General features: G+C 34.5%; 5 protein-coding genes and 3 non-coding genes across 8 annotated transcripts; 6 read left to right on the forward strand and 2 right to left on the reverse strand.

Annotated features, from left to right (window-relative positions):
* On the forward strand, positions 812-2,437 carry LOC105166297 (leucine-rich repeat receptor-like serine/threonine-protein kinase At2g14510). Its single transcript, XM_020695514.1, has 3 exons — positions 812-921; positions 1,106-1,679; positions 1,770-2,437. Exons 1-3 carry the CDS (start codon positions 855-857, stop codon positions 2,347-2,349), a joined length of 1,221 nt encoding a protein of 406 aa, XP_020551173.1. The 5' UTR covers positions 812-854; the 3' UTR covers positions 2,350-2,437.
* Positions 3,719-6,347, forward strand: LOC105166298 (leucine-rich repeat receptor-like serine/threonine-protein kinase At2g14510). The gene is made up of 3 exons (XM_011085606.2): positions 3,719-3,815; positions 4,189-4,762; positions 5,573-6,347. Exons 1-3 carry the CDS (start codon positions 3,749-3,751, stop codon positions 6,153-6,155), a joined length of 1,224 nt encoding a protein of 407 aa, XP_011083908.1. The 5' UTR covers positions 3,719-3,748; the 3' UTR covers positions 6,156-6,347.
* TRNAD-GUC lies at positions 7,691-7,762 on the forward strand. The gene has a single exon. It is a non-coding gene; the product is annotated as a tRNA-Asp (tRNA).
* On the forward strand, positions 8,927-8,998 carry TRNAD-GUC. Its single transcript has one exon. It is a non-coding gene; the product is annotated as a tRNA-Asp (tRNA).
* Positions 10,897-13,060, forward strand: LOC105166299 (probable LRR receptor-like serine/threonine-protein kinase At1g51880). The gene is made up of 3 exons (XM_020695443.1): positions 10,897-11,030; positions 11,281-11,851; positions 12,423-13,060. Exons 1-3 carry the CDS (start codon positions 10,964-10,966, stop codon positions 13,009-13,011), a joined length of 1,227 nt encoding a protein of 408 aa, XP_020551102.1. The 5' UTR covers positions 10,897-10,963; the 3' UTR covers positions 13,012-13,060.
* Positions 13,604-13,675, forward strand: TRNAD-GUC. Its single transcript has one exon. It is a non-coding gene; the product is annotated as a tRNA-Asp (tRNA).
* On the reverse strand, positions 14,060-15,549 carry LOC105166180 (geranylgeranyl pyrophosphate synthase, chloroplastic-like). Its single transcript, XM_011085435.2, has 2 exons — positions 15,006-15,549; positions 14,060-14,894 (listed from the first exon to the last, which is right to left on the reverse strand). The coding sequence occupies exons 1-2, from the start codon at positions 15,547-15,549 to the stop codon at positions 14,341-14,343; spliced, it is 1,098 nt and encodes a 365-aa protein (XP_011083737.1). The 3' UTR covers positions 14,060-14,340.
* LOC105166181 (elongation of fatty acids protein 3-like) lies at positions 20,612-21,954 on the reverse strand. Its single transcript, XM_011085436.2, has one exon. The coding sequence runs from the start codon at positions 21,686-21,688 to the stop codon at positions 20,780-20,782; it is 909 nt and encodes a 302-aa protein (XP_011083738.1). The 5' UTR covers positions 21,689-21,954; the 3' UTR covers positions 20,612-20,779.

Consider the following 24,991-nt stretch of genomic DNA (forward strand, 5'->3'; position numbering starts at 1 on the left):
AAATTAAAAGTGTAATTTTTCCAAACAAAACAATAATGTATTATATGTGATTCAAATTAAAAAATAAAAATAAATTGTTTGGTATTTTCTTCATTAAAATTCAGGGACAAGTCAATATGAGAAAGAATGGGTGGACTAATGTTGCAATTTGAGACAGACTGAATATAATTTGTCTAAACTAAAATTAAAAAGGACTAAATTAATTTAATTAAGGAGAAGAGTGGGGAAACAGAAAACGGCAATCAACCTCGTCAACGGTCAATTTACTTTATTCCAGAAACATTAATTTATTCAAAAATTGTTGGTCTGCTGCAAGGAACAAATATTGTATCCTTGGACAATCCGAATTTTGTACCTACTCGTTTTTAATTTTCCTAAACAACATCAACTAAGAGTCAATTAACTAATTTTTGCCAAAAAAAAAATGCAAATCTATACTAATATATACTTAATAAACGACGGTTCGTAACATCACTATGCAAATTTTTTGATTATATGTATAAAACTTTTAAGTTGATTTTTTCTCAATTTTTTTTTAACATGTGATGGGTTGATGTATATCTTTTATTTTTATTTACAAGATATCTTAAAGTATGAATATTATTTATTATATGCACACATGAACGTCGTGTTACTATGGCTAGTATATATATACATATACTCCGACATATCATAAAAATATTATCAGGGAAATTATGTTTTTCAATGGCCGGCTGCAATTAAGAATAATAGATTAATTTTTGCATGGACCAAATCATTTCTCACAAACAATATATTTATATATACGGACATAAACATGCTATCAGTATTCGATCTTGGAGTTCAACTAAACTTGTATTTTTCACTTCTGCAAAATGGAAAAGTTGACAGTTATGTTACTTCTTGCATCAGCCGTTGGAGCCAATGCAGCTTCCTTTCCATGTAAGTTTATTAGAAAATTGTGTGTTTGATTTCAACGAGAGTTGTATTAGTGATCAATCATAAAATAAGTGTAATACTTTTGTTTTATGATAAATTTGATTTGATCAAATTTAATTCAGGTAAAAAATTTTCAGGACGGTAATACTTGAACTAACTATGTGTAAATGTATAAATTCTTTGGCAGTCATCCTCAATGAGTTGTTGCGCATAGACTGCGGAGTGAAGGGCAAAACAACCGAAACTTACAATAACCAGACATGGTATCCCGACAGCTTCTTCATAGATCCAGGCAAAACCAAGCAAATCACTTCATCGCCCAATGTCCCTCAAGTCATGACCACATTACGATACTTCCCAAACGGAGAAGCCAAGAACTGCTACAGATTGCCACTTACCAACACAAAGAAATTCATATTCCGTGCAGGCTTTTACTACGGCAATTACGACGGCAAATCGCAGCCTCCGGTTTTCGACCTCTCACTCGGCGGCCAGCCATGGGCGACGGTTAACTCATCGGCGACGGCGGATGTGCCTGATGTCCACGAGCTGATATATGCACCCAGGAACGATAACATATCAGTGTGCTTGATGGGGAGGAAAGAATATGGTAGTGCCACGCCTTTCATTTCTTCTCTGGAAGCAACTTATCTGGATGAGACTGAGACGGCTAACAAGACTGTGTATGGAATGATGAGAAACGGGACGGCTTATCATCTTGTTGCCAGGCTCAACTTTGGGGGTTATGATCAAGTGATAGAGTAAGTAATTATAATAGGCCATTACATTTTGCTTTACTTCTTTTGGTCTACGATTCTTACACCTATTTCTTCAAATAACTGAACTTGCAGGCCGTGGTCAGGCTGGTCAGATACCTGCGAAGAACAGCTAAACCGTTACTGGACACCACAACCGATGCCTGGCTACACAAACCTGACCTTTGTCCCCACCACTTGCACCGGGACAGCCTACGAAAACGGGCCTCCTAACTCCGTCATCAACACAGCAATATCCCCAACAAATGCTTCACAGTCAATCTACGTTCCCGTCAACTTTCCTGCCGCCACTCCTCAATCTGCCTACATAGTACTGTACTTCTACCAAGATCTTGGACCCGACAACGTAAATGCTACGCGGAATATGGATGTTTACGTCGACGGTGTCATGACGAAAAATGTTAAGCTTCAAAAGTATAGATCAGGTGAAGTGGTGACGTTGTATCCGGTTCTGGTCCAGGGCACGGCGAACGTGACGATTTCTCCGGCGAACGGGACGGTGTTGCCGCCGTTGCTGAATGGCATGGAAGTTTTCTATGCAACTGAACTGGCGGAGGAAGCTAGTAGTTCTAACGGAGTCTTTAAGATTTCGTATTCTGTGATTGTGGTTGGGGTTTGTCAGCTCTTCGTGATTCTGTTTCTTGGTTTGGTGTAGGTGTTTGGTGTGTTTGTGGGGATGGATTGTTATTTCTGTTGGTTCTTGATTTCACTTTCCAAAAATATTTTATTTAATATATATAAATGATGCGTATAAATAATTTTTCTATGCAGTTTGATTTATATGAAAACTAAAAAAACAGCAAAATTTTAATTTTCCCTTCGTACTTGAAATGAATTCTTTTATCCAATGAACGCAAAATCATTCAAAATTATTTCATAATTTTTTATAAGGATAATCGAAATATGCCATCGATTAATTACTTACAAACTATAATTGTGGTTCAAACAAATCTTTTATGAACAAATTACTTTTGTAATAGTAAAGATCTACCTCAAATGCATTAGCTTGGGAAGATATATAAGGATAGTTTGGTGAGAAAATATATTTTAACTTGCAATAAATTAGTAATAAGTCAATCGAGAGTAAATATGAATTTTCATTCACTTTTTTTTTTATTGATATTCAACAAATTTTGAGAATTTTAACTAACGAATGAACCTATTTGTTGGACAAAAATAAACATCTAAAAAATTAGAAGTAATTTTACAAAATCATATGGGGTTTACGTATAATTTGCACCAAATTTCAAGAGAAAGTAGTGTAATTACCCTAATTTTAATGTAAAATTGAAAAACAAAACTCAAAAAAGGATAAATCTAGATTAAAATAATTATAATAATGGTAAAGTAATTCAAACAAAGATGAATTTATTAAAAAAAAACTAAAACAACTAGAAATGCTCCTCAAAGTGCTGCTATATTTCAATTAAATGTGCTTTTCATTTTGTTTCAAAATTTTAAAATACAGGAGCAATGCTCTGATAGGATTCATTTTAACATTCAATTATAATTGAATTGTGCATCTTTTGAATGAATGATTGATATTAACCTCTTTTGAAGGAAAAAAAGTCAAAATGCCCAAATAAAACTGAAAACAATCAAAAAATAGGGATAGAAACGTACTTCAACAACCGTTAGGGTGTGATCATACTTGCAAACACTCGAACACAAAGTTTTTGAATCGAAACCCCAGAAGTGATTTTGGAAACAATCTCAAATGACCCATGGAAATGGCTGGTGTGGTGCAGGCAAGGAACATCATAGTCTTGGACGATTCATTTTTTTCTTTTTTTGGATATGGTTGGACGATCCATATTTTGTACATATGCCCTTGTAATATCCTAAACAACACGAATTAAGGGTCAATTGACTTTTGCCGGAAATGAATATACCCGGAAGAATCATCGAAATGCTTGGGGAAATTAATAAATATTTTTGCATGGCTATATCATTTTCTCACAAACTACATATATATATAGAGACATGAATGTGCTGGCTGACAGCCCATAATTAAACTTCTACCTTCTCCTTCTTTAATTTTCACAATTGTGAAAATGGAAAAGTTGGTTGTAATTTTACTTCTCGTATCCGCAGTTGGAACCCACGCAGCTTCGTTTCCATGTAAGTTTTACATTGACACGTACTTATATATATAATTTATTCAACAAAATCACAAATTTAGTCGTGTAATATGATATGATCCTGTATTTTAAAATTTTGCCATGTCAAAAGAAAAAAATGGATGGAATTTGCTAAAATGAAGATTTAGTTGGGGGTGGTTTAAATTGCATGAAATTCAATTTTTATAGGGAAATTCTAATTCGGATTCAACTCATTCAAATATGACTAATTATATGATAAGTGTAATTTGATCGACACTTGTTGTTCTTTGATTAGTTTGATTCAACCAAACCTGATTTGGATAACAATTTTTCAATTTCACCGGTGAAAATTTATGATTCTTGAAGAACTAAGTTTGAAATTCCATATGCAGTCATCCACAACTATTTGATGCGCATAGACTGCGGGCTGAATGGCAAAACAACGGAGAATTACAACAACCAGACATGGTTTCCCGACAGCTTCTTCATAGATCCAGGCAAAACCAAGCAAATCACTGCATCGCCCAATGTCCCTCAAATCATGACCACCTTACGATACTTCCCACACGGAGAAGACATGAACTGCTACGGATTGCAACTAATCAGCGCCCAAAAATACATATTCCGGGCAGGCTTTTACTACGGCAACTACGACGGCAAATCGCAGCCTCCGGTGTTCGACCTCTTTCTCGGCGGCCAGCTCTGGGAGACGGTGAACTCATCCGCGTCGACGGAAGGGCCTGTTTTCCACGAGCTTGTGTATGCGCCCAAGAACGATAACATATCAGTGTGCTTGATGGGGAGGAAAGAATCCGGGGGGACGCCTTTCATTTCTTCTCTGGAAGCAACTTACTTGAGTCTGGACTCCAACAACAATCGCACTGTCTATGGAATGATGGCAAACGGCGGCACAGCTTATCATCTTGTCGCCAGGCTCAATTTTGGGAGCTATGATGAAGTCGTAGAGTAAGTCTTATAATCTGCTTCCAGAGAAAATTACTTTTTTCGTCTCAAATTTAAAATTAATATATTTTTCGTCTCATTAATTATGAAATTTTTATTACTAATTTTCTAAATTGCGAAAAAAATATTACTTTTAATCCTTCATTTAAATTTATTAGTAGTTTTATAGAAAATGAAGTGATCGTCATAAAATTATTCTCCAAATTTAAATTGAGCTCGATGTGTACTAGATGTTTTATAAAAGTCTTAGAGAATGAGTCTATATAATTTTCCACTCTTTTATTATGTAAAGCTAAACTTATAGATTTATGATATATACAGATGTCTAAAGATGAGTAATTAATTGATTGATGATCCTTTATTAATGTAATTGTAAAAAGCTCTCTTTTAGTAAGAAAGAATTAGCGATCCAATTTACTGATATACGAATATTTTCCGTATCATAATATTTTGAAAAAAATACTAATTTAGCCCTATATGATATTGTAAATGTATAAATTCTTTTTTTATGAAAAAAATAACAATTTATCTTTCTTGTATTTTTTAAAATGCAGCAATTTACCTCCTATATTTTTTAAAATTAAATAATTTACATCCCAAAATTGGAGTAAATTAATTCATTTTAAAAAATATTGAAAGTAAATTTCTTACAACTTTCTTACAGTACTTAACCCTTCACTTTAGAGTTATAGGGAACTCACAACTTTCAATCTGAAAGAAAACAAAACATGATCACTTGGCCACATATGTTCAATTCTTAGTTTTTTCAATCATTCTTACAATTATTTCTTTCAGCAAATCATGAACTTGCAGGCCATGGTCTGGTTGGAACCAATTCTGTGAAGAACAGCTAAACCGTTATTGGACACCACAACCAATGCCTGGCTACATAAATCTCACCTTCGACTCCACCTTCTGCTCCGGAGCAAACTACGAAAACCGGCCTCCTAACTCCGTCATCAATACAGCAATATCCCCAACAAACGCTTCACAATCAATCTACGTGCCCTTCAACTTTCCTACCACCACTCCTCAGTCCGCCTACATCGTACTATACTTCTACCAGAACCATATCGTCGACGGACCGCCCGAAAACCTCAATGGTACGAGGAATATGGATGTTTACATCGACGGTGTCATGAGGAGAAATGTTAAGCTTGAAGGGTTGAGATCAGGTGATGTGGTGACGCTGTATCCGGTTCTGGTCCAAGGCACGATGAACGTAACGATTTCTCCGGCGAACGGGACGGTCTTGGCGCCGTTGCTGAATGGCATGGAAGTTTATTATGCAACTGAAGTGGCGGAGGAAACTAGTGGTGGATTTAAGATTTTGTTTTCTTTCATTGTGGTTGTGGTGTGTCAGGTCCTTGTGAGTCTGCTTCTTGGTGTGGTGTAGGGTTTTGATGTGTTTGTGGTGATAGATGGAAAATTTTAATTTGTTTATAATGAGTTGTGTTTTTGGGACTCGTCTAAAATCTCTTGGTATGAATCTTGTAATAGTTCAAACAAAATCTTGCCTCTTATCCTATGTAAGAGCTCGTACTGTTTGTCTCGTAAAGATTTTTCAAGCAATCTTGAACAAATTTGTATTTTCTGCGGTTGGAGTTTGTACATTGTTAGCAAGGTCTTTCATTTGCCAACTCGTTCTCCCCTCAATTCATGGTCTTGTTATCCCCAAGATCCTACACTTACGTCACCTTTATATCAATACCACAGCTGAAGGAAACCACAAATCTTTGACAGGCTTAAATTTATTACAAGTCCTTGTAGTATAGTGGTGAGTATTCCCACCTGTCATGCGGGTGACCCGAATTAATGCTAGCGGGCAGGTCCAGCCATGTGGCCCAGAACCCCCATTGGCCAGGCCAGCGGGGTTCTTTTTATTAACAAAATGCCATGTAATTTTTATTTAATTTGACTAATTTAATTATACTAGTAGAATTTGTATATATCTAAACTTTTAAAAATTTAATGTTTTTATATTTATTGTTCTACTTCGAAAACTCTACGACCTTAATTAATTGATTTGTAAATTATTACATCAATACTCTTTATCTTATAAGTTTTTTATCCTAAATTTCTTAATTTAGGCTAATTATAGTTAAGTTCACCAGTACGTAGTTTTAACTAGTTTCTTTTTCTAAATATAAATTTAGTTTACTATTTATCTGATTAATAAAATAATTATAAATTGAAGTAATCAGAGTTCAAAACAATACCTCAATTTTGTTAAATTGAATAAAAAATTTACATGTGGTACGAAGAATAAAATGAATAGGAGAATTAACCAAATATCTTAAAGAACAGATAGTACATATTGCCAAAATTTATTCGAAAATTATTTGTCACTCGTGTATATATATATATATATATATATATTTGATGAATCTTCTCTATATGAATTCTTTATGGGCTTATAAAGAAGTCCAAAGGGGTAGGTCCACTAGCCCATTATAAATTCAGGGGTTTCAACAGAAAGAAAGATCTCGTTTGGAGCCTAGTCCAGATCCAAAAGCCCCCCAGCAACCTACCTATATGACAATGGAGTACATCCAAAAAAGCACGATCGATACATGGCTGTCCAGGACTGGTATGAAGCAACTTAGCCCAAGGCCAACCCATTACTATTCATGATCGATTCTTATGTGATCTTAGGCCTTTAACTAAACCCCGAATAAATTTATTTTTAAATTTGGATCCAGTTCATGAACCTCGATTGATGGTTGAACCAAAACCTACCCAAACCCAATTGAACATATTTACTTTTTTCCTTATTTGGACTGAGCCTAAACCATAGAATGTGGTCTAAGCTCAGCCCAAATATTAAATTATTTTTTTTTTTTTTAAAAAAGAAGGGGGCTGGTTTTGGCTCAACCTAGACAAATCCATTGATCGGATAATTTTAATTAAGATTAACGTAGAAGCCAAGAAGTCGTTGTAGTATAGTGGTGAGTATTCCCGCCTGTCACGCGGGTGACCTGGGTTCGATCCCCGGCAACGGCGAATACTGTTAATTTTTATTTAATAAATATTATTTTCCTATTCTGAGACAGATTGATCCACTGGCGATCTAAATTTCCCATGCCCCCTGCCCAGGAGCTCCTACACTTTTTAGTATAGTTTTTGGCAGGAGTTTTTTAAAATATTTTATAAGCTGCTACATTTTAGGAGTTTATAAAAATATTCAATCTTATTTTAAAGTATAACATATTAAATTTATAAAATATGAAAACATCTTATAGGATATTTGGCATAATAAGGTCTTTTATTGGTAAAATAACTAAAATGGACATGGAATTATTAGAATCAAATAAGTTATTATTTCTTGACATATTTTGCTTTAAATTTTTTAAAATGCCTTTATAAATAGTACATATTAGTTTAATTCAAAATAAAAATTTAATAGATAATCTTTTTATAATAAAAAATAACGAATTATTACCTAAATTTGGATACATAGTTTATATTCTCTTTGTTAATGCAATAATTATTTTTAGTCGTATAATTTATAATGTCTTGAATTTATATATTTCAGTAAATATAATATCAATATCAATCTTATTTTTATTTAACTATAATAATTTATTATTAAATAATTGAGTATTTTCTCTTTTTCGAATGTTAAAAAAATTAAACAGTAATTTTTGTTTTAAATCCTAGAAAGAGAAAGAGTGCGTGTTTATATGTACAAGAGAGAGAGAAGAGAGTATGTGTGTGTGTGTGAGAGAGAGAGAGAGAGGAGAGTGTGTGTGTGTGTGAGAGAGAGAGAGAGAGAGAGAGAGATAGAGAGAGTGAGTGAGTGAGGATAGTGTGTGAATGTATGAACATGGATATTTTTTATCTTAATTATGACATATTAATTTTATATACCTTATAAAATTTTATAAAAATATTAAGAAAATTAACTTTTTTTTAAGAATTTATAACATCCAAAATTTTATTTTGAAATATTTAACTTCTTTTAAAAAAAAATTAGCCAAACAATTTATTAGAACTTATAAATTTATAACATTTTATAAAATAAATTTAAAAACTTGTAAGCTTAGCCAAACATCCTCTTGAATACATTATATATATGTATAAGAAGTGAAAACTAAGATAAAAACTCAATTTTCAATAATAGACAAATAGATCTTACTGAACACAGATTAATGAAGAGATCAACAAGTCGTTGTAGTATAGTGGTGAGTATTCCCGCCTGTCACGCGGGTGACCCGGGTTCGATCCCCGGCAACGGCGTAATCTTTTACAATGACTGTTCTGGTTCTCAAGTTGTCGCAATTGGGCCCGAGGCCTGAATACCACCGGGCCGGGCCAGCTTGTTTCTTTCTTTTCTTATTAGATTAATAAGTTTTATTAACATATGCAGAATGTCATCTAATTTAATTATACAAGTAGATTTTTTAAATACTTATACTTTTGAAACTCTAATTTTTATTTTTATTTTTTTTATTCTTCTACTTCTAAACTTGTCCCACCTTCACTCATTAATTTGTAAATTATTGCATCAATAATTTTTTTATTAGTTTATTAGTCAAATTTTTATCTAAGTTCATTAGTAGTTCTACCTTGTTTGTTTTTAAATTATAAATTTATTATCACAACTTTTATTTAATTTTAATTAATTATTTATGTATTTTATAAGACAATCATAAACTGAAGTTATTTAGAGTTCAAAAAAATACCTCGATTTTATTAATTGAATATAATAATACACATGTCGAACGGATAATAAAATAAATAAATAAATTTAACAAAGCGTCTTAAAGAACATTACATTGCCAAAAATTATTTGAGAATTGACTTTGTAGTAAATATTATAGGAGGTTTGGGGAAGGCCTCGGAGAAGAAGGGGATGGGGATAAGTACCGTTCACTAGGAGAATTATAACATTTAACAATAATTTATTATCATAATTAATAATAAATAATTATTAATTACAGTCACGCAATAGTTGTTGGCCGTTTTTGCAATAATGATTAAAATATTTGTCATGACTAAAAATCGTGTTGAATGTTTTGATTATGGCTAAGTTATCTTTCCATGAGGAAAAAACTAATTTTTTATATCAATTTTATTTACCCATAATTAATACCAGTAATTTATCATAATTTTTAGTCATAATCATTAATATTATAGCTAATAATAATTATTATTTGTTTTGTAGTAGTTAGAGAAAGAATTTTCTTTCCTCCTTAAAAATTCCCTTGTGTCTGTTGGGACCAGGTGTCCAGACTAGCCAACACAATCTTCTTTCTTTCTTTCTTTTATTTTTTTTATTCAATCGTTTGGGTTGAGCACAAACCAACTCAGCTCAAGTAATTTTTTTAAAAAATAAACAAGCATATTTAGATTGAGTTTGGTCTAATTTATACCGACTTAGAATTTAAAATTGACCGATTTTAGGGATCGATTTTGGATTAAAAGAAGAATCTAATAAGGGCTCACTTTAAGACCCTGAACCAACCCAAGATTAGTAATAAATAATATTGAACAGATCCTAAAATAAGATTTTTTTAGGACTGATCCGCATCGAGTGTAGGCTGCCCCGACCCATTGCACGCCTTCAATTAGTGCCATAAATGATTTAATGTTCATGTTGTACGAGATAATTATATATATTCTTTATACACAACAAGAAAATACAATATTAAGAACAAAATATCAAGTGGTGATTTTAGTTGTTTCCAAAATCAAGTTTGGTCGAACCAAATCAATCGCACAACAAGTGTGATCCACTTATCATATGTGGTTGGTCATTTTTTCTGAACTGTACACCGATCACACAATAAATAATATTATATTTATCAAATTATTTAATTTAGAATTGACCAAACTCAATTTAGATTAAAATTTCTCCTATTAATCCCTTAGAATACAGAAGAAGAAGAATGGGGAAACAAAGCAGAGGCAATCAATCAGCCGTTCAAGGCTACCTGCCAATTGTCATTAATCTAAAAACCTGTAATTAGGATCATCACAGTCCTGGACGTAGGATCGATCTTCTGTACATATGCGCTTGTAATTTCATAAACGACATCATCTAATTTTTAATGGCGGCCTGCATGCAATTAAAAACATCAATAAATAATATTTGCAGGGATTGTATCAATTTCGCACAAACTATACATATACGGACATAAATCATATGCTGTCTCTCTTTTGAGTTGGGGTCTTGAGCCATTACATTTGTTGTGTCTGGAAATGGAAAAGTTGGTTGCTGTTTTGCTTCTCGTATCGGCGGTCGGGGCCCATGCCGCTTCCTTTCCATGTAAGTGCCCTCTGCTCTGAGTATAAACGTGTAAATGGCCTGATTTGAGTCGAATCGAACATAATATTCTTCAAGCATGTTTGAATTCTTATCGAGCTCTGATTTGAATTTGGTTTGTGGTAAACAGAATAAAATCATTATGGATAGTTTTATATACTTTTTGAAATTTTGTAAAATATTTTCTAACAGTGAGATTGATATATACTTTGAACTAATTATATCCAATGTTCCAAATTCCTTTTGCGCGCAGTCATCCTAAATTACGTCTTGCTCATAGACTGCGGATTGACAGGCAAGACAACCGAACATTACAACAACCAGATATGGTTTCCCGACAGCTTCTTCATAGATCCAGGCAAAACCAAGCAAATCACTTCATCGCCCAATGTCCCTCAAATCATGACCACATTACGATACTTCCCACACGGAGAACACATGAACTGCTACAGATTGCAACTAAGCAACACCCAAAAATACATATTCCGGGCTGGTTTTTACTACGGCAACTACGACGGCAAATCACAGCCTCCGGTGTTCGACCTCTTTCTCGGCGGCCAGCTCTGGGAGACGGTGAACTCATCCGCGTCGACGGAAGGGCCTGTTTTCCACGAGCTTGTGTATGCGCCCAAGAACGATAACATATCAGTGTGCTTGATGGGGAGGAAAGAATCCGGCGGGACGCCGTTCATTTCTTCTCTGGAAGCAACTTATCTGAATGAGGATGAGACGCATAATCATACTGTGTATGGGATGATGAGAAATGGGACGGCTTATCATCTTGTTGCCAGGCTCAATTTTGGGGGTCATGATGAGGTCGTAGAGTAAGTATGCTAATTATGTGCCTTTATTGTCCTTTTTTTTTAAACTTTTTTGTCTTGGAATTGTGATTTATTAAGAAAAATTCTGGGATATAGCTTTAGTTTGGTTGAATATAGTCTAATTATTGGGTAGTTGGATTCTTTTTAAGAAAAATAGTCGTGAATAACAACTAATTGATCTAATTGACATCACATATTCCTTATGTAGGAAAGTTTTCAGTTCAAACACACGTTTCCAAATTTGCATGGAGATACTAGAAGAGAATTTACTGTTACCTATAGTTTAATGGTTTTGAACCAAAAATAAAAATAAAAAAAGTGATAAATAATTATTATTAATTATGTTTAAATAAAATTGATACAAAAGTTTATCCACCATAACAAACATATTTGCTATGACTAAAAATTATGACAAACACATATGCCATGATTTTTAGCCAGGCTAATAAAAATTAGGACTAAAAATCTTTATATGGTTCTTGTCAATCATTATTTACTACGAATTTTTATAATCTAATTGATCATTCTTAGACAACACAATTATTTCTTCCAACAACTCATGAACTACTTGCAGGCCATGGTCAGGCTTGGCAGATCTCTGCGAAGAACGGCTAAACCGTTACTGGACACCACAACCAATGCCAGGCCACAAGAATCTCAGCTTTGACGCCACCGCATGCTCCGGATCAGCCTACGAAAACCGGCCTCCTAACTCCGTCATCAACACAGCAATATCCCCAGCAAACGCTTCACAATCAATCTACGTGCCCGTCAACTTTCCTACCACCACTCCTCAGTCCGCCTACATCGTACTATACTTCTACCAGAACCGCATCGTCGACGGACCGCCAGAAAACCAAAGTGGTACGAGGAATATGGATGTTTACATCGACGGTGTCATGAGGAGAAATGTTAAGCTTGAAGGGTTGATATCAGGTGACGTGGTGACGCTGTATCCGGTTCTGGTCCAAGGCACGGTGAACGTAACGATTTCTCCGGCGAACGGGACGGTGTTGCCGCCGTTGCTGAATGGCATGGAAGTTTATTATGCAACTGAACTGGCGGAGGAAGCTAGTAGTTCTAACGGAGTTTTTAAGATTTCGTGTTCAGTGATTGTGGTCTGGGTTTGTCAGCTCATTGTGAGTGTGTTTCTTGGTTTTTGATCTAGGTGTTTCTTGCGTTTGTAGGGGATGGATTCTTATTTTTGTTGGCTCTTGAATTCATTTATAAAAATATTTGATTTCGTATTTTATTTATTGAGGTAAATGCAATTTACTTTATGAATAAACATCGCATGTGAAAAAAGAATTAGCAAATTATATTAGTAAGCAAAATGTATTTATGTGAAAAATACTGTCCATTATATTTATTTTTCCGTTATTCTTTAAACTTAATTTACTATGAATGCTTTTTGTGTTGATGCGGCATATTTAAGATTAATTATTATAAATTTTGATATGTTATTTATTTTCTTCTATTTAATGAAATAAGCCTATAATATTAAAATTTTAATTTTGCATAGGATTGAGTATGAAAGGTAGGGGGATTACTAGCGCTATTATAATTACGTGGGACAGTGTACAGTAACTAATTTTAATTGACAAAATAAATGCCCTTTTATTCCTAAAAAGTCAGAAGATTTAAATACAAGTTATGATCCCTTAAACTAATTTTCTCATTTTTCCAATGCTCCACAGTCTACCTTATTTTTTCCAAATATATCATTAAAATTGAATAATAGATTTTAAACAAGAAGTCGTTGTAGTATAGTGGTGAGTATTCCCGCCTGTCACGCGGGCGACCCGGGTTCGATCCCCGGCAACGGCGGAATTTTCTTTTTGTAATTTTTCCCCCCATTCTGAGAGAGATTGTCCCAGTGGAGCCATTATTATCATATTTCACATATTTGAATTTTTATCTATGTCAACAGGACTTTGATTTCCAAAATAGTAAAAGATGAGGAGAAGCCATTTCATTGAAAATACTTTGACAATTAAAAGAAAACTACTCCAAATTTGGACCTAATTCTCATCAATTTATATAACACAAAAAGAAAAAAAGCATCACTTTCAGATCCCTTTTCCGTCCAGACTATGATCTGAATTTCCGTCCATGGAAAGAAACAATCAGTGCCATAATATCAACAGAAGGTAGCACTATTTCTGCTGTTTTTGAGTTCTTACAATACCAGAAGCAGAGTATGCTCAAAACTAATCACATCAAGAAATCACAGTTAAAACTCAGAGAAGGGCTGTATCACATTAAAATTGTTCAAAACAGCACCACATTCCATCCTACTTCTGTCAAGAATTCAACTAATGCAATCAAAAGAAAGTAAAATTCCTACAGAATTTAGCATAATACCATGTGGTGTTTCACCCTGAAGAACCATTCCATTTATACAATCTATATATAACACATTTGAAACTCCAAGAATCTCTTACAACAACACCAATCTCATCAAAGCTTTGCTCTGTTTCCAGCACAAACTTCTAGTTCTGCCTATGAGCAATGTAGTCAGCCAATGCCACCAACGGTGCGGCCTTGCCCCCATCAAAATCCGCCAGCTGCTCCTTAGCCTCCTCATTCAGCTTCCCAGCAAACTCCCTGGCTTTCTCAAGTCCCAACAGTTTTGGGTATGTCGTTTTATTCGCTGCCAAATCTTTCCCCGCCGTTTTCCCCAATTCCTCTGATGATTTCGTCACGTCTAATATATCATCCACCACTTGGAAGAGCAACCCAATTTTCCTAGCAAATGTCCTCAGTTTCTCTACTTGTTCATCACTTCCTCCCCCTAAAATTGCCCCCAATACTACAGAAGCCTCCAGTAATGCAGCAGTCTTGTGTATGTGTATGAATTCTAAGGTATCCAAGCCCACATTTGCATTATTCCCAGTGCAACTCAAATCCACCACCTGCCCCGCCACCAGCCCCTCCGTCCCTATGGCCTTAGCCAACTCCCCCACCGCCGCTAGAACCCTTTTCGGCGCCACCCCGGTGGTGGCCGTGGCAATGAACTCAAATGCAAAGGCCAGCAAGGAATCCCCTGCCGGCAGGAACAGAGTCAGTGGGTGAGGTAATTAGATTTGCTTAAGAGCTTTACTCCTAAATCTTTCTGAATAAATAGAGGCATAAAAGAAATTGCACCGATTTTCACCTGCCAGCACCGCTACATCCTCGCCAAACACCTTGTGATTGGTGGGCTTCCCGCGGCGGAGGTCGTCATTGTCCATACACGGCAAATCGTCATGGATAAGGGACATGGTGTGGATCATCTCCACTGCACAGGCGGCCGGGACGGCTGCGGACTGGTTGCCGCCGACCACCTCGCAGGCGGCAATGCACAGCATGGGTCGGACCCTCTTCCCGCCCGCCAACAACGAGTACCTCATGGCTTCGTGGATCATTGGGGGGTTCTTCACGGAAACCGCGTCGTCCAAGGCTTTGTTCACAAAATTAGCCTTTTCGACGACGTAGGCGTTGAAGTTGAAAGAGGGTTTCTCTTTCCCGGCCTCAATCTTGGGTTCTTCTTCGGTTATGATGGCTGATACGCTGAAAGAAGAAATGGGCTTTCTCGATTTCAGAAAATGGGGTTTGATTCTTGGTTGGTGGATGAAGCCAATGAAGGATTCACAGTGAATTGGTTGCTTGAAAATGGAGCAAGTTTGAACCCATGAATCCACAAGATTCATAGATCTCATCTTGTTCTTGAATTTTCAGTTATGGGGCTTTCGGGACTGGGAATTAGTGAGTTAGATGAGTATTGTTTTGAATAGAAGAGTGAAATTGTTCGAAGGGTTGAAAAACGGAGAGATATAGGGCAAGGACAATAAGACAGCATGGGAAGACACGATGAAGAAAGAAAGAGGGAAGGGATAGGGTTTTGGATGAGGAAAGGCAACTATGCACTTGAACTAGACTAAATCCACTCATCCTTGTTCTTGTTTTGGATTTCCACTTCTTCAAGACTCCTCAACTCAGTGTAAAGGCTAATCCAAAAATTACATGAATTTACTTGGGGGTAGTAGTAATATACACGCACAAACAACTCCCATGTGACATTTCTCTTCATCTTTTCTAGAGAATTGAGAAATAAATTTTAAATATTATTAAGAAATTTAAAATTCAAAAATGTTGAGCGATATACATAGTGTAAGATAGGAAAAATAACATTTATTTTTAATTGATTTGGATATAAAATTAATTATTTATGATAGTAAGATTATGAGATCGATCCTTGTTAAAATTTGTATATCTACATTTTACCTTAATTTATTAAATTCGTTTTGCTTTAGAAAAATTATATTGATATTTGACATAATTTTCATAAAAGATGTGCATATATTCATTGATATTTTGATAATTTTCATTGATAAGTTTTCCTAAAAGATAATATTATGTCAAAATATCAATGTAATATTTTGACAAAATTGTTAAAAACCTCTATGATGTGTATATAGATGTGTATGAAATAAAAACAAAATATTCAAAGTAAATACTTGATTTATTATTATATATTCATAATTTATCATGGGAATAACATCTAAGTTATTAATTTAATATAAAATTAGATTCCACATATTACTATTGTATTCAATAAATTATACATTGAATAACTATAATTATCTTTTCTACTGCTTTTTTGGTTAGATTGTTTTTAGTTAGAATTATCAAACCATTTTCTTTTCATATATTATCAAGAAATAATTAAAAAGCTAATGAAGTAGAATAGTTATTAACCCATGTGAACTCAATTGCACACTTTTAGTCTTTGTTCTTATATATGCCTTTTTTTTTTCTATTAATTTAAAATAGATAAAACTATGTTAGTATACCAATTTAACATTTTAAATGACTTCTTTTATACATATTTTTTTGTCTTTTAGAAAAAAAAATTAAGAAATATAAATATGTGATGCTCATAGTTATAGAATAGTGTATACAAATATGTTCACAAATAACATAGATAAAATGTTTAGATTCAGATTGAAATATGGTAACCTCATCACACAACGAAACTAATTAGCTGAGGAATATGGGCTTTTGAAATTCTAGCAAGAATCATTAGCATATCAAAAAATGAAAAGCACAAAGGATATGAGAACAGCCACCTAAGAATCTCTACTTTAGACCCATTTACACACACCCTACAAAGAGTTTTGCGGGTCCGTTGGTGAAGTGGTATAATCTAAGACAGAATGGATAGTCAAGAGTAGGGTTTATCGATTTAATGCACATTGAGGTCATGAGTAGTAGTAATTTCTGACAAGAATTATAAATGAGGATACACAGACCTGCATCAAAGGAGCCCCTCGTGGAATCCCCTTGTGTTTCAGAGCAACACGTGCATCAAGTTTGATATTTTTGTGCACTTTTCTTCGCCATACATTAAAGATATAGAGCTTTATGTCATAGTTTAAGAGACAGAACAAGACAGGACACGCTGAAGACGCCTATTGGACTAACAAGACCCTTAGTCTTACACTATAAATACTCCATAATTAGTGCATTTATGGTATGCCATTTCTATTACTTTATACTTTTGGTCTTTCAGGCTCGTTAGCTCGCCAGCAACTTGCTTCACGACCTTGATACTAGACACTGACTTAAGCGTTGGAAGTTTTTAGCTGGGGGCTATCCCAGCAAGCCTAACTAACTTAAGCATCGGAGGGTCGTAGCTGGGGCTACCCCAACAAGCCTAACGATCTACTTCTCTTTTCTCAGGACCCTTATATCAATTTGGAAGAAGTATCGATCTCAAACGCTTGGAGGACCAGTTCATCCATCAAGTTCCTTGTGGAAAAACAACAAGCCACAGATGGGCAAAGGTTGAACATCGTTGATTCATCAAATTCCGATCTTGTGTTCACCAGGATCAACTCTAACAACTGAAATCTTCATCTTTCCTTGGAATGCTGCTCAGCACCCATAGCTAATTAAAACCACACACCATGCTGCTCACATCTGCACCCAAATCACGACCGAACTTGCTTCTAACAATCTATGATGCCATGAATTCCTAAAAACTATTCCACTTTCGTCAACACAATGCGAATCCAAACAACCATCACATCATCTCTGATTCAATACCAAATCATAATCACCCAACAACCAAATCGCGGAAAACCATGAAGAAATTCACTTGTACCTGATGGAGAGACAGCTATGATTCATATTTGATACACACAAACTGCCCAAGCAGAGGATCCAAAGAAATACGAAAATGACGGTATTTTCCAAATCATTATGCTGTTTATTCAAAGAAGCGGGTATTCAACGAAATTGAGGTCAGGAGTGGTATTTGGTTTGATTTAGACATTGACAAGTACCAATATTTTAAGACATTATCAGACTCAAATTTATATGGATTAGGAGATTACAATGACATATTTTAAGAGTATATTCTTCTTTTATGCCTTACATATGTCCTATGATTATTATATTATTTATTATCTAACTAACAAAAGATAAAATAAAAACCGACAATCCAAATATTCTAATACTCACTTTCATCAAACTCATGATGTTACATTTCAAAATAGGACATTTGAACATATGCTGCTTACACACATTTAGTCTAAATATTAATGACGTATATCATGACGTATAATATGAACCAATCCCGTTATAATTTATTTTAGTATATGATCACAAATCAGTGATAATATAAATAATTCAAAGCATTCAAACATATATTATGGATACACCACTTTGGTTGAATATTAATAGGAGAAAATATTATTAATCTCTGAAAATAAAATACCATTGACTTGTTGACATTTTATTGTTAATATATATATATATATATATTAATCGTTATGGTATGTCGTACTTATGTGCATATAATTTATATTATATATTAAGGGCGATTACCTTTTTGGTGTCTCTCTCTTTTTTGGTCTGATTTTTTATTAATTTATTTTTATCTAACATTTTCACTCACACATTATCTTATGATATATATTTTTTTAATTTTCATTCATCTTTTTTTGTCACCATTTTATATAAATTTAATACTCTCCTCCCTTAAGGTTTTTTGTCACCATCTTTATTAAAGGGATGATTATACTCTCCTCTCTTAAGGTTTGTGCAATTACATGTAAACCCCCCATGATTTGCGAAATTACATCTAGCACCCTTAAGGTTGGCTTTCGTCCAACAAATAAGTCCATCTGTTAGTCAAAATTCATCAAATTTATTGATATTAACAAAAAAAACTTAATGAAAATAGATATTTACCTTCGGTTGACTTGTTACTTACTGAAGGTCAAATAATTTTTTTTTAACTAAACTACCCTTTTATAACAGCGAAGATATATTTCCTCACATACATTAATGCGTGAAGATGAATGGGGGTAATTTAGTCATAAAATTTTTTATTTAACTTGCAATAGATCAGTAATAAATTAATCGAATGTAAATATCAATTTTCATTCAGTTTTTTTATTATATCAATTTGGCGAATTATGACTAACGATTGGATTTATTTATTAGACAAAAGCAGGCTGGACTTATTTATTAGACAAACGCAAACCTTAGGGGTGTTAGATATAAATTTTCAAACAATATGAAATTTACGTGTAAATACACTAAATCTCAAGGGAAAAAAGTGTAATTATCCCTTTATTAAATAATCTAACTTTACATCCTCATTGGTAGCCTTTTTACAGGTCTATAGAGATGAACAACAGCATGCCCTGCGCTACAGAAAGCAGACGGCTTAAGAGGATATTTGTTTGAACTATAATTCCTCAAAATTATCTTATAAAATATTTGAAAACTTATAAATTCTTAAAAATTGTGTGACAATTTTTTAAAATAAAATATTTTAAATTTTATAATAAACTCCTTAAAAAGAAAAGTTAACTTCTCCCATTTTTTTTTAAACATCTCCAAACTCTCTAACCTTAATATCTAATAAACAAAAACGCACTTATAGTTTTGTTTTTATTTCACTTTATTTTTCATATAAATGACCCCCCAATTCCAAAGCAAAATTATCTATTTATATAATTTTAAATTCTAATAGTTTGATGGCTTTTATGGTTATTATTGCAATACGAAAATTAAACTTATTATACTAATTTATAAATTAATATAAAATTCAAAAGGTGAGTAAATTAGTTATCTTACAGATTGAAGGGTGTTTTTTAACTTTACAAAAAATTAATACGGTGATATTATTAGTTGCCGTTTATGAATATAGAAAGTACTTTTTTTTATATTAATATAGTTATATATACTATATGTACGTATGAGGGAGAGAGTAGGTGAAAACGTATGTATTTACGCATGAACAATAATTTATAGTGAAAGCACGACTTCCATGCATTTTGGAAGCTTCTAATCTATATCAAAATCAGCTGTCTATTTGGCGACCAAGACTAAAATTGAATCGTTCATATTCAAGTGTAGAAGCCGGCGGCCAGACAACACATTTACACCCAATGATTATTTTCTAGGTTCTAGAAGTTTAGTGTCACCCTTTCTTTTTAATATACAATTACAATTTATTACATAAAAATAGATATACTTTTGCATAACCATCTCATTCATCGAGTTCATAATTTGAGTAAAATCCAATCGACATTATAGTTAGTTGGATAATGAAAAAAAATGTAATTTTATTTTATGTGATATTGTAAATATGCAAATTATCTTTTTATGAAAAAAATTAGCAATTTATCTCCACATGTTTTTTAAAATGTAGCAATTTACCCTTCTGTTTTTTCTAAAAATTAAGTAATTTCCCATATTCCTCTCTGAGTTGAACAATATCCTCCATTAAACAACTTAAAGATAGCTGGATTAATCCAAAAGCCGCTGTCTGTATTTACAGACTTCCAGCTTAAAACAACAAGATTAAGAAGCAGAAATCACAATATTTAATTAAAAAAATCTAGCACAAACTCAAGAATTAATCCCATTTCCTCACAATCGATCGGAGCTCGTCAGCAGCTTATAGCTTATTTCTGAAGCTGCAGCTTTTCCTTCAACTCCAGAAGCAGCAAAGTCTCTCTCACTTAAGCACTTCTTGACATAAAAGTTGAGCACAAGCAGAAGCACAAAGCTGTTGAGCACGGTGTTGAACACCCAGGCCCCCATTCCATTGCACCCGCCTTTCAAGAAATGGAGGACGAGAACCCCAACATGCCACCCCAAATTCGTCACCACCAGAATAATCTGGCAGAGCATCACAAGCGGGAATCTGGAGCTTTTCTGCAGTCCAACATCCGTCGCGAATCTGTATCCGTAAACCGTCGCGAAGACCAGAGTCATGGAGAGGATCGCAAGAACCTGGAAAGACTGCGAGAACTCGAGCCAGAGGAACGACATGCAGATGAGGATGGAGTGGTTGAAAATCTGAAAATGGGGGAGCTTCTGCGGGTGTCTGAGGATTGTGAAGAAGGTTCTGAAGATATGGAGGAAGCGGGATAGGTAGAACACGTAGGACCAGAAGAACACGCGGCCGGAGGGGCGGGTGCCGAGGGGGAAGCAGAGGAGCCACTGAAAAGGGGTTTTGGACCGCCGCCAGAACCACCGGGTGTCGCGGATTTCCGCCACGGAGGAGGAGAGGATCCCGGCGAAGATGGTGGCGGAGAGTAGGGCCATGGCCAGGCTGTGGAGGGCGGGAATAGGGCCTAGTGGGACGGGCTTACGGCGGCGGAGGAGGAGGAGGAAGACGTGGAGGGTGACGGAGACGGCAATGTAAGCGGAGATGGAGGTGATGAGGAAAATCCAAGTTGAGCCCCATGATTGGGTGGGGCTCCACCGGAAGTAGACGACGGATGGGTGCTCCGACAGCCGGAAGTTCAGTTCTTGGATGAATTTCAGTGTCATTTTTGGATGAAAACCATTAATTTTGATGAGGGTAGTTGATCAAGATTGATTCATATATGGAAAAACAAAGATTCGGGTTTGATTTATGAGGGAATGAAATTGTATGTGTCAGTAGTGATGAAATGAATGGAAGTTTCAAAAGGGAGTTTATCCAATCAACCCTCTTATCTGCCTTTGACCTATTGTCCTTTCTTTGTTCATGAATCTTGGGGAGAAATTTGAACATCTAATCATCTGGGGCGTTGGATTCAAGATCATACGATTTGACCTTTAGAATTTGGATGAATTTTTCAAAGTGCGTGTGTGATAAAGGACACGATGCTTATACTATTCGTGTTGTTCATGAGCTTCAAATTAACCCACTCGTCACGTTTAATTTTCACGCTCCTCAATTAAACATATTAAAACTTGTCAGCTACTAGAGTCTAAGGCCATGTTTACCTTTTAGGATAAGATTAAAATCATTTAAAATAAATTACAATAAGCTTCCTGAAATTTCGTATAATTATAAATATCCCCTCATCATTCAAAAAATTATCTGTTTTTTTTTTTATTTTAATAACCGTTTAATAACTAGTTCAATCTATTAGTTTCCGTCACTAGAGGAAATATGACTTTTCACTATGATTAATTACTGTAATCAAAAGTAACAAATTATGGCGGATACTAATGAACCATGAGCTGCGCAACGACTATTAACGGTTGTTTTTGCAAGGTTAAAACATTTGTTACAGTTGAAAATTGTGGAAAATATTTTAGTCACAGAAAAAAACTATAGTGAATGTTGATTAGCCGCTGTCAAAATTTTAGTTTTGCAGCGGTCTTGTCTGATTGTCCTAGATAGTATTGATATCCTATGATTTTTAAGTCGTAGTGAATCATGGTGTAAGAAATAAATTTCATTTTTGCTATAGTGTGTTAGGTTTTTATTTTATTTGTGGTATACTGACCAAAATATCCTTGTAAATATTACAAATAAACAATGCAACAAATTTTTTTCAAAATTTTCCATCCACTCATATGAATTTTCTTTTAGATATTATTTATTTATTTATAAATATTTACAATAAAGACAAAATTAACAATTTTTTACCTCTATCCAGAAATTATATAACTTCATCGAATTTGTCAGGAGTACTGATAATATTTTCAAATAATTTATTAATATGTCAAATTTCAATCGAATCCGAGATCTTGAATGATTATATGGGCTCACAAAAAAAATAAAATAAAACATGTCAAGGATTGATTGGGTAGGAATAGATAGGCTAACATAACTTGTAAAATTGATCTGAGTTGGTAGATTTGTTTAGTAGATCTGCTCCATCACAATGTACAATAGCAACAAGGGATGAGGGGGCAAAAATTACAACTTTCACTAGTAAAAATGAGTGCAGCATTTTTAGCAAGCTAATCTGTATTGTCAGTGCAATTCTTGTCTGTTCGGATATAAGATTTTCTTATGAGAGATCTTGTATTTAAATTTTAAATATGTATGTGTTGATTGTAATGAAGGTACAACTTCGCCCTTAGAAAAGGACAAAAAAAAAATTAATTTAAAAGTGGAAATACCCAAAAAGCTGTGGGACTCTAGTGACATAAACTTGGGCAGGGATCTCAAACCCTATCCGCTTCAAAGACTTGCAACCCGAGTCCAAATGAGCCATTCGATCCCCACCACACGCTTGCGAATAAGAAGCTCCAGGATGATGCAACGTGGCCCAATTCATTCATACAAGTAAACATTATAAATAACTAACAACTGACGCATTTAAGCAATAACATTTTTCTATGCTTTCTAACTCAATTATATCTCCAGTTCGCATATTTTGACCTCGAACATAATTAACTTGAGCGTTGGAGGGTTTTAGCCAGATAAACCCGACTAGGCTAAGGTGCTTGTTTCATCTTCAGAACTCATCTACAATATCTGGACAGAGATATAGCGAGCTAACAATCTTGAGTGGAGATAACATATTTTGAGTCGGATCAAAGTGTTTAAGTATAAAAACAAACAATAAAATTAAAAAAAAAAGTAAATTAGAGTATAACGTGTAATTCTATGACTCAATTAGTATGATCTCTTGGTTGGAAGGTCAAATATTTGAAATATCTGAATTGAAGATGAAATTGGAAATAAAGTGATTATTAGAATCTCTTATAATTTCTTTATTTTAAAAATGGAATCGAAAATCAAACTAAACAAATTACCAATTTTACTGGATAATTGATCCCATATGTGGATATGATAATAATAAAATAAAAAAGATTATATTGAAAATTCAAGAGTGGTGTTGTATTAGAAGATAGTCTCCAATTGTTCTTCAACAAACGCGTGACGAGTTTGTCAACGGGTCAAAACTCGAATAGCCAATAACTGATTGCCACGTTGAGTGCGCGAAAAATTCAGGCAACTCCTGCCGGCCCAGAACGAAGCCGCTTAACTTCTCCTGGAACATTCCTCTCGCCTTTGCCTTCTCGTCAGTCGTCCCGTCATAGAATTTTCCACTGTTTCCACAATTCGCCCTCTTTCGTTGCTTCGATCGTGCGCCTCTCCTCGAATACACAGGTTTTCTCTCTTTCTCTCTCTAGTTTGTGTGTTTATATGCGTGAGAATTTTGTTTTAATTTATTTTATGGTATTTGATTTGGTTAGGGATCTGATAAATCCGAGTCTTGCGACTTTAGGTTTTCTAGAACTGACTGCATAGGATGTTTGATGGTCTAAAAATTTGGGATGCTAACGCTATTGTAGAGGAGTGAATTTAATTAGTCAACATTGGATAGGGATTCTCAGGATTTTTGGGCGTTTGTGAATTTGGAACTTGAACTTTCAACTTTGGACTCTTCTGGTTTTCATGTTGTCGGGTAAAGTTTGTAGTGTTTGTAGTAAAGATCATTTCTTTGTTATATGGATGTATTCATTTGTTTTGATGCACTGAGTTGAATTAGAACTTGTTTGAATATTCAGCGGCTTTCTTGATAAAGATTCATTCTCTTTTCTTTCAAGTTTTCTTGATTGTGTTATTTTTGTGTGTTCTTGTTCAGTGAAGGTTTATGCATTTTTCTATAGGTGGAGTTTTCTTTCTAGCGTTGTAAGATGGCAAGTGGGTTCGGAGAATCAATGAGCCGGAAGCAGCAGAGTCCTCCTTGCTCAAGCAGTAATAGTAACAACTACAACAACGGCGATGCTGGAGATTTTGAGTGTAATATTTGCTTTGAGTTGGCGCAAGATCCAATTGTTACACTTTGTGGTCACCTATTTTGCTGGCCTTGCCTTTACAAATGGCTTCACATTCACTCC

The sequence above is a fragment of the Sesamum indicum genome, linkage group LG7 (genome assembly GCF_000512975.1).
Source record: "Sesamum indicum cultivar Zhongzhi No. 13 linkage group LG7, S_indicum_v1.0, whole genome shotgun sequence".
NCBI classification, from domain to species: Eukaryota; Viridiplantae; Streptophyta; class Magnoliopsida; order Lamiales; family Pedaliaceae; genus Sesamum; species Sesamum indicum.

Coding starts and splice junctions, on each gene's coding strand:
- LOC105166297 (XM_020695514.1), top strand. CDS start 855: ATGGAAAAGTTGACAGTTATGTTACTTCTTGCATCAGCCGTTGGAGCC. Junction 922..1,105: donor CAATGCAGCTTCCTTTCCAT/GTAAGTTTATTA, acceptor ATTCTTTGGCAG/TCATCCTCAATGAGTTGTTG. Junction 1,680..1,769: donor GGTTATGATCAAGTGATAGA/GTAAGTAATTAT, acceptor CTGAACTTGCAG/GCCGTGGTCAGGCTGGTCAG.
- LOC105166298 (XM_011085606.2), top strand. CDS start 3,749: ATGGAAAAGTTGGTTGTAATTTTACTTCTCGTATCCGCAGTTGGAACC. Junction 3,816..4,188: donor CCACGCAGCTTCGTTTCCAT/GTAAGTTTTACA, acceptor TTCCATATGCAG/TCATCCACAACTATTTGATG. Junction 4,763..5,572: donor AGCTATGATGAAGTCGTAGA/GTAAGTCTTATA, acceptor ATGAACTTGCAG/GCCATGGTCTGGTTGGAACC.
- LOC105166299 (XM_020695443.1), top strand. CDS start 10,964: ATGGAAAAGTTGGTTGCTGTTTTGCTTCTCGTATCGGCGGTCGGGGCC. Junction 11,031..11,280: donor CCATGCCGCTTCCTTTCCAT/GTAAGTGCCCTC, acceptor TTTTGCGCGCAG/TCATCCTAAATTACGTCTTG. Junction 11,852..12,422: donor GGTCATGATGAGGTCGTAGA/GTAAGTATGCTA, acceptor AACTACTTGCAG/GCCATGGTCAGGCTTGGCAG.
- LOC105166180 (XM_011085435.2), bottom strand. CDS start 15,549: ATGAGATCTATGAATCTTGTGGATTCATGGGTTCAAACTTGCTCCATT. Junction 14,895..15,005: donor GGATGTAGCGGTGCTGGCAG/GTGAAAATCGGT, acceptor TCCTGCCGGCAG/GGGATTCCTTGCTGGCCTTT.
- LOC105166181 (XM_011085436.2), bottom strand. CDS start 21,688: ATGACACTGAAATTCATCCAAGAACTGAACTTCCGGCTGTCGGAGCAC.